This window comes from Dipodomys spectabilis, unplaced genomic scaffold (assembly GCF_019054845.1).
Source record: "Dipodomys spectabilis isolate Male_0828 unplaced genomic scaffold, ASM1905484v1 ptg000069l, whole genome shotgun sequence".
NCBI lineage: Eukaryota > Metazoa > Chordata > Mammalia > Rodentia > Heteromyidae > Dipodomys > Dipodomys spectabilis.
In genome coordinates this window covers 16,782,938-16,792,500 of record NW_024870746.1, presented here as the reverse complement: position 1 = coordinate 16,792,500, position 9,563 = coordinate 16,782,938, and the positions used below count along the sequence as shown (strand labels likewise).

At 37.2% G+C, this 9,563-nt stretch overlaps 1 protein-coding gene across 1 annotated transcript in view; it reads right to left on the bottom strand.

Annotated features, from left to right (window-relative positions):
- The window catches only part of Ush2a (usherin), a 635,341-nt gene that overhangs the window by 223,118 nt on the left and 402,660 nt on the right, over positions 1-9,563 (bottom strand). The window contains exons 38-39 of the mRNA XM_042681986.1: positions 8,543-8,693; positions 7,832-7,974 (exon numbers count right to left, since the gene is read on the bottom strand). Coding sequence (XP_042537920.1) covers positions 7,832-7,974; positions 8,543-8,693 — 294 coding nt within the window. The remainder of the gene's footprint in view (positions 1-7,831; positions 7,975-8,542; positions 8,694-9,563) is intronic.

The following is a 9,563-nucleotide window of genomic DNA, read 5'->3' as shown; positions in this document are numbered from 1 at the left end:
GTGTGTGTGTGTGTGTGTGTGTGTGTGTGTGTGTGTGTGTGTGTGTGTGTGTGAGTGTGGATGCTGAATTACTCTCAGCTCAAGGGTGCAGGTACTTTACCTTCAGTGGCTTATACGAAGCCTTCTCCTGTTTGCTATTTAGAACCACAGCACCATTTCCAGTTTTTGAGTAGTTTATTGGGGATAAGAGCCTCATGAGACTTTTTCCCCCCAGCCAGCTTCAAACCTCAATGCTCAGATCTCAGCCTCGAGTAGCTGGGATTACAGGTGTGAACCACTGATGCCCGGTTCCTGTTATATTTTTAAGTGTTCCATTAAAGAAACTCTTTCTACTCTAATAATAATAATACTAGTAATAAAAACTAAGCTTACTTGGTTTGAAAGCTCTTTTTTGTAATATTAACTCTATAAAAATATCACTTAAAATTCCAGTGAATAAAAAATGAAGGAGAGAATATATGGATTTATAACTATAGGCAGCAATACATTATATAATTATTAGGGTAGCCTTCTAATTATCTACCCTTGATACGTAAGCAGAAGAGAATAAGGTTCTACTTTCTCTTTAATCTTGAATTATTCTCATCAATTCATTGCTTAAACTCCTACCCCAAAGAATTTTGACAGCTCATAATAAAAGATATAAACATAACAAGAACAATGAGATAAAGATACTGAACTTATCATCTTGTGATAAGAAAACAGGCAGTAGGTAGAAGGTGCCCTGCACAGTTGCACAGAAATCTGAATGTCAGCCCTGACAGCTGATAAACAAGGAAACATGCCACAGAGGTGCCATTATTTAATGAATGGCTAGCTGGTTATTGGACTTGAAAGGATATTATTTGGTGGTCTGCAGGTTAGAGAAACAAGACCAAGGAGTTGTCTTTCTCCCTTTTTCCTGAGTGGAATATAGGTTAACATCTAGAACTGGGCCATATTGTGGAGGCTTTCGTGCAAGTCTGAAGCTGAAAATAAAATAGCTGATGAGAGGAAGCCATAAAGGCAGAAATAAAGCCTATGTGAGCTCAAGGCCACAGAGTCAGGCTCTGTATTTAGGCAAACTTTCATCTACATTACTCTAAATATAGCTCACTAACTGTTTACAGAGGCTACTTCTGGAGCTCCCAGAGAAACTCTTTCTTTCTTTTTCACTTACTTAGTCAATCTTGGAAAATTGGGGGTTGGGAGACATTACCAAAATGAGTAAGATGATATAACTAACAAAACATAGAGAGCTTTTTAGCATTATGGAATGAACTTTGATAACTATGCAGTATCAAAAAGGCAATAGAAAAATGCTTGTGGTAAACACTCATCTTTTTGTTAATAGCTACCATTTTTTAGGTATTTGAATTCTCTAATAATTTAAGATTTGAGGGTCTCCAAACATCATTTAAATGCTAGTGTGTGGCAATTAGCATTGGATGATTTTTTTCCATAATCCAGTAATAATTTTCAAATATTGACAGCTTAATTTTTTTCAAAGCTAAGAAAATTTCATGAATGATCAACAGATTGTGCAGTTCAAATAAGAGAATAGGTAGAGATTTCTTGTCAAAGTATCGTAGGCATAACAGACCTTCAATAAAATCAAAGCAACAGAAAATCAGGTAGCTTTGACAAAGTATTTTTTGCTGCTAGGGGCTGGTGGCTCATGCCTGTGATCCTAGATACTTAGGAGGCTGAGATCTGAGGATTATAGCTCAAATCAACCCAGGTAGGAAAGTCTGTGAAACTCTTATCTCCAATTAAACATCAAAAAGCTAGAAGTGGTGTTGTGGCTCAAGTGATAGAGAGCTCACCTTGAGCTGAAGAGCTCAGGAACAGTGCCCAGACCCAGAGTCCAAGCCCCATGATGAACAAAAAATAAAAATAAGATACAAAAAATAAAATAGTATTTTTCTGCTAATTTCTTTAAACACTAGAAAGTTTAGGAAAAATCTTGATTTCTTATTATTTTCACCTGAATTCTCCAGCTAATTGACATAAGGAACAGGAGAACCACCAACACTGCACATTTGGAAGAACAAGCCTGTGTTAGCTGTTGACACTGAGGTAGTCCATCAAGTGAAAAGATTTGCGTTTGCCACATTTAGCTTAAATAAGTTCCCTTCCATCTTAGAATATAAAAAACAATAAGGAAATAACAGTGCTTATAAAAATCTGCTTCTATTAAATTTGGAAATGCAAGAATTTGGGCAGTGATCTGTGAACCTGAAAACATAGTCTGAGTGGCCAATGTACAGAAACTTTCTGTTTCAAACCCAGAGTACTAACTATGCCACTTTGGCCACCAATCTTTTATTTTGTATGAAATAGATACCCTGTGAATGTGTGAAAATATAAACAGGTCAGCACTAAGAAATAAATATTTAGAACCATTGGAAAAGGCACTTGGATTGGTATAAGCAAAGTAATAATGTAGCCTTACTGAACCTTGTGGATCCCATTTTCCCATTAAACGTAATTAAATCTACTGATATAAATATGCTCTTCCCTCATTTGAATATTCCTATGTCTTTCTTGCACAGAACTCTCTTAAGGATTCAAGTTGAGACTTTAAATACTAAAATCCACTAGTCACCAAAAGATGTTTGCCGTGTAATATTAATTTTAATATTTAAATACTCCTAAAGGCCCCCAGGTGCGTAAAATGATTTGAAAAGCAGTTCTATTCTAAGGTTTATCTGGATCCATGTGTCAAATTTCATACCACAGTGTTACTACCCTTTTGATTCAATACTTTGCTCTTATTCTATAAAAAAAACCCTGTTTGTTTCTTTAGTTTCTTTGTATATACTCCATCCACACCTCCTTACTCATGCATGTTGAATAGCCTGTGGTTTGTGGCCTCCGTGATTAGAACACGTATTAATGGAGGCCAGAAAATAAGATCAGGTTGGATTTTCTTCCCCAGCATTTGCCTCTAATCCTCACCCTCCCATCCTATGGCCTGAAGCTTCTAGAACAGTAAGAACACCCAGAATGCCTGTCTACCCATAGGTCAGTCAGCAGACATTGCCAACACTGAAGGAGAAAGTTCTCCTTCTGGAACAATTGTAATGTGAAACTCGTTATTAAGATGAACACCAAGTAAATTCCATTCCCTACTTCCCCACCTGGAGGCAAACTTTCCTAACACCGTTTTGAGAGAAATGCCCTTCCAGTCACCTACACAGCACCTCTGAGTTTGCCCAGTGTTTGCCCAGTCTTGTTTCAAGAGGAACCTACCTAGTTGGCTATTCATCCCTATGATTTCCTTGTCCCTCTGAGTAACTAGTATATACATTATACTATAACAGACCTGTACACACATATACATGCTTCTATAAACAGAGTGAGGACACAGAGAACAGCTACTTGGTTAATTTTCATGAATTTGCTTAGATCAGGCAGTTTAATTCATATTTCAAGTAGGATTCGGTACCTTTTCTATGTCAGACCCTTCACTGGGCAGTTTGTACAACTAAGACATTAAGTCTACAAGACAGATGAGACAGAGCCCTTGGTCTTGAGAAGGTACAACTTATAAGGCACAAACCAAAATTTCAAGTGAGCAATGAGAAAGGAAGGCTTCCCTGAGAAAGTGACTTTTCAGACTGTTGAGTGAGCAGAATTTCCCAGGCAACAGATGCAGAAGGCTTTTATGTTCTATCTAGATTTCAATGAGCATTGCAATGTCTTTCTCCCTTATCCTGCAAGGGGTTCTTGGTAAACTGTTAGGAAAATCTGAAAAATAAATAAACCCCACTAAGGAAAAAGTTAAAACAGGATCCAAAGACTGGAATCCTTTATAACTCTGTTTACCATATTAACATAAATCTGGGTAAACAATAAGATTTAAGGTAAAGCGTAACCATGGTATGTTAAAAGTAAGGAAATTCACTCTGTTGTTGAGGAGATGTATGTTTCCATCATGGTCTGGATAAAACTCATACATAGTCTGCTAGCAAAACTATGAACACCTGAGAGTAATATTCATGTTACTCCACGGAATAAACTGTCCAAACACTACAAATTACTTAAGCATGTCTCTCAGGCATTTTTAAACATACAAATGTGAACTTCAGGAGAAATGATCAAATTCTTTAAGCTATCTGACAATGAACAATTCGGTTTTTTTTTAATTTGTTTGTTTTGACGTTGGAAAGTGATTTAAAAGGAAAACAATTTGTTGGAAAGTGATTTAAAAGGAAAACAATTTTATTGGTCGATCTTATTACTTATGTGTAATATGTAGATTTTTACCAAGAAAACTTTGAGAGAAACATAATCTGACTTTTCTTGGCCGAGGCAATCTGTTTTTAAAGCAAAGTGGGTTATCTCATGTTTTACACAAGGCAGTATTTTAATAGGTAAAGGTTCACTACCGCATTTAAGCTGAGGATTGAAGAAATTTGCCCTTCCCACTAACTACAATGTCTACATCCAGACACGAAACACAAAACAATTGTTGAACATAAGAAAGAAAGGCAATGGAGTCAGGAAAGGATGGCTATTTCTGGTTTAAAAATATCAATATTTTCAGCAGCTAGGTGTCTTCATTTTATGAATCATATGCTCTCAAGTCTAACACAATTAATATATTTTTACAAAATGCAGACCTGCCAGGTACTTAAACTGCCAGCAGCACATTAACAAATACCTTTGTTGTTTGTATTTATCTGGTTGCAAATACTTGAACACTACACTGACCAAGTTGGCTAGAACAAACATCTTTTATTAACACATGTTTAACAGGATTTAAAATATTCATAGGAAATGTGCATTATTATCATTTGGCATAGCACACTAGATTTTTAAAAATGCATGGAACTGGATATTGGTGGCACCTCGATGTAAATGACAAATTATTTGGGGAAAAAAATCTATTAAAATTCCTCGCATCCCTTTGTCTGTCCGTGTGAACTTTGTTTTGCATGCAGCACTGGCTCCTTGGTTGTAGCTCATTTCCTTCCTAGGTTTCTCTTTTTGGTTTCAGCCATGCCACATGGTTGATGAACATCACTGTCTTGAAACATCATGCTAAAAAATATTGCCATGGGTGACCTATCTGGGCACGGTAAAGTTTTGAGACTGTGGCTGATGGAGAGAGGTGCCCGTCGAGGGGAGGAAATTCTAATGTGGGCACAAGAGGACTTCTCTGTTTCATTCTCTAAGATGATATGTGGAATTTTTATATTAAAGATTGCACTTTTCTGAACAGGAGGTTGCTGGTCAGGATCAAGTCTGAAGTGTGATTCTGGCATGGAGCTGTCAGTATTTGTAGTTTTATAAGCAGTGTTCTATATCCTTGACAGAAAAACTGCTTGTGCCCGATGCCAATCATTCATGTCTTTGTCAACTATATTGCACATCCTTTCAGAGCTGGCATCCATCTCCACTGACATCCAAAAATATAGAGTTCACTGTCACCACCTCTTAGGGGCATGTGTACACTGGGAGCTTACACTTCGGGGGCACATGGTCAGCTTCTCATTCTTTGATACTGTGTGTAACTTCACAGTGTACATGAAAAGAAAGGAAGGGACCAATTCATCTATCTGGGAGAAAGTAAAACAAAAATGAGAGCTGGGTGCCAGGTGCCCATGGCTCAGGCCTATAATTCTAGCCACTCCGGAGGATGAGGTCTAAGGATTGTGGTTCCAAGCCCTTACAGGAAAGTTCATGAGACTCTTATCTCCAATTAATCACCAAAAAAGCCAGAAGTGGAGCTGTGGCTCAAGTGGTAGAGAAAGCTGGATATGGATCTGTGGCCAAGTGGTCGTGTACCAGCCTTGAGCAAAAACATCTAAAGCACAGTGCACATGTCCTGAGTTTAAGTCCCTATAACAGTACACACACACATGCACACATGGGTGCGTGCACACACACACACACACACACACACACACACACACACACACACACACACCAGTTAGGTATCTTGAGTTAACATTTGCTGTTTAATCAAATATTACTCATTCTTAAAAAAATAAAAATAAGGAGTTAAAATTTCATTCCAAACACACACAGACACATCTCACAAAGATGACTGGGTCTCTGTATGAAAGTTATAACCATATACATACACCCTGTAAGCCTTGTTTTATAGTAAGAAGAGTCAGCAGGAAAGTTTGATCAACAAAGGATGATATGCTAGTTGATCATTGTTTAGAAGTTGTTTATGTGGGCAGTGTTTTCCTGCCTATGGACAGGATACCATGGGGCCCAGGCAATAAGGACTGAGAATAGCTTACCCACTGAGAAAATATGAGTGTTGACCTTTCTCTGGGGGAAACAGAAACAATGCCCAAGGAAGCAAGCTTTGTCTTCCTGGCTTTTCCAACCTGCCATTCTATTAAGCCATCACCTCGGCAGTGAGCTGAATAATTATTTTCAGTTAATCTTTCTTGAGACCCATCAAGCATACAGTTATACCTAAGAAGGAGATTAAGCATCTATCTTCAGGATTATTTTTTATAGGCTATATCTCTTCAAAAATCTGCTTGGAGTGTAAGCTCTCCAATTCATAAATCTGAAAAGGGTTGAAATCTGACTCCAGACTGTGTACAACATTTCCTAGGCCTGAGACCAAAAAATATTGGCTGTACCTTTGCAAATCACCTAACTTGCTCCCTAGGAGCAATTACAAATTGGGAAAAATAGGTTAAGTATCATATATTATCGTTCATAGTGGGTTTTTAAAAAGTGAAATAAACTTTTAAAATGGCAAAAAGTTCTATTTCTGTCTCATTGTATATATAATCACCAAACTAATACAATTAGAGGTATAAAAACAAAATGTACTTAATACATAATTAATGTTGTTTTAAATATGATATGCTTAATGCCTAGCATTTTGAAATACACTCAGTTTCTCATTAGATATAAAGCCAGAATGGCAAGAGGCCAACAAAGCAACATTTCCTAAGGTGCCTGTGATTATAAGATTTGACAAGATTATCCCTAAAATCTCATTGCTCAAAGATACAGGGCCCTCATCACTCAATGTGCTGTGATTTAATTCCCAACTTTTTAATATATACATTTCTCTTAATATATATTATAGATGCAACTAATAAAAACAAAATATACCAATGTTTTTATTCATAAATATATCTTAATGACCGATATGCATATTTTATTCCTAATATATCTACGTATATAATCTAAATATATATATTTACATATGTGTGAATACATAAATATAATGCACATATATTTACATATATGTATATATACACACATATATGTGTTATATATAGACACAGAGACAACTATAATAAAAATAATCTAGAGAGTTCTCTATTAGTAAATAAAGCAATTCCAATTCACCCTTTACAATCCCTGAAGAATCTGGGTTATCAAGTTCTTCTCTCTAGATGGTATATTTTAGAATTATCTGTAAGTCCTAGATGGTATATTTTGGAGCTGAGTATAAGTACAATAGGAGGAAGGGTCTCTGCTTCCAGAGATAAGTGCATGGAAGCGTAAGTACACCATGACATAATGTCCATATTTCACTCCCCAACAAAGCAGAGGAAATTTGGTCATAGGGCAGGGTACCTAATGTGTCCAGAAGGACAGAGCAGGCTCATATCATGATTTAACATGAATTCCTTCATCCAGTTTGCAAGCCAGATGAACTCTCCTATATGCTAAGAACACATTTTTATTCCTTCTAGAAAACTGACCACCTTTATTTCTTCTTTTGCCCGGGAAAAGATCATTGTGATTTAATGACAAGAGAATAAGGGAGGCTCATTTCCTTGTTTTGGAAGAATTAAAGACATTGCGACTAGCAAATGTAGAAGACATTTGGCTTTGTATTACTTCCACTACTTACTGTCCTCTGCGGTCATGAATGGAATCCAAGAACTGTGAACACTGCCAAATCCATTGGAGGCAACCAACCGAAACTCATACTCTGTGTATGGCTGGAGATCTCTCACTTCATAGTTTAAGGATGCTGAAGGATGAGGAAATAATCTATACAAGAGAAAGATTAACTAAGAAGCTCTAGAAATTGAAAGAAATAAAATCACGTAAATTCTCACTGCATAAAGTTTTCAGAGAATGTCAGCATATATGTAAGTACCCGCCATTTTGTGCCATCCACTGACATCTCTCTCAAAGTAAGTAGCTATTACTTGAAGATTTGTACTCTTGAATTTATGTGATATGTAAATACTAGTTGTACTAAGGCTGATGTCCATGTGGAATTTGTAGCACAAACTGTAATAGCTATCACCCTTTTCTAATCATGATTGAGGTCCACAGTTTGTGACTTTCAAGTATATCCTGGTTTCATGAAAAAGTGCATTCATGAAAGGTTTACCGTGAAAAAAAAATTACTTTCAATGTTATATAAAAGAAAAGTGGATCTTTTGCCAAGCAAATTATCCATCCACTTGCTGGTTTGTTTGTGCTTTATTACTTGGAACTCTTCAGAGATAACTGTGCTTGTTGCCGATGAGAACTGACCTATTCTTCAACATGTTTATACATCTATTGGATAACCCAGGTGGTAGAAAGATATACAAAATAGAGCGCTCACTCTCGAAAGCCATGGGTGGAGTAGCCAGGCCTCATCTGGAGTTGGTATCTGGGAGAGCCAGGGGCGTTGTTACGAGCTGGTGTAGACCAGACAACCTGAAGACTGGTTGGAGTGGCAGATGAAAGCCTGGGAGGCAGCAGGCCATCTGGAGCTGTCGGAAAACACAGATGAATTAGAGCAGAGAAAACTGTGGAGAACATATGCTGGATGGAGTGGAAATGCTCCATATACTGGAAAAACTGTTCCTCGGGATCAACAACAATGTTAAACATGGTCCATTTAATTTAACATTTTAATTCCTGAGCTACAGTACTTCCTTATTGTGTATTTCAACACAATGACATTAGTACTTCAGTCTTAAAAGGCAGCCCCGAAAACGGCAAGACGAATGAGTATGTGAGCCTATTCCCACCTGTACTTCTGTTTTCTTAATGGAAAACATGGAGGGAACTTAGGGAGGCAAATATGAAAGTAGCTTTTAAATTTAACTCCTTTGCTCAACAGACCAAGAAATGGAACATAGAAAGTCCAGTTTCTTTTATGCCTCCCATCTGTGTTGCCCACTGTCACTTGAATCATACTACTGCACCTTAACACAATGGCTTTATTTCCTTTACTTGAGAAAATATGAAAACTCAACTTTTACTTTATGCATATTTTGCAGTCATTCCTTTGCACACTGCCCCTGCCTTTACTCAAATAAGTTCTAGTGTTCCCCCACACATGCCATTTTTGGTAAATTTTTGTCATAGAGGTGATATACAGAGAGGTTACAGCTACATAAGTCAGGCAAAGAGTACATTTCTTTTTGTACAATGGCATCCCTTCCCTCGTTCTCTCCTAGTTGTTGCTTCCTATCCCACCCACAAGTTGTATAGTTCATTTTCAACATAGTGAGTACCACGGCTGCATTTGTTCACCCTTTGTCCCTCAATTTCTATGCCCCATTTATCCTCCCAAAGACAGATAAGTGAACGAGCAAGACAAAAAGAAGACAAAAACAGCAATGAAGGAAAAAAAA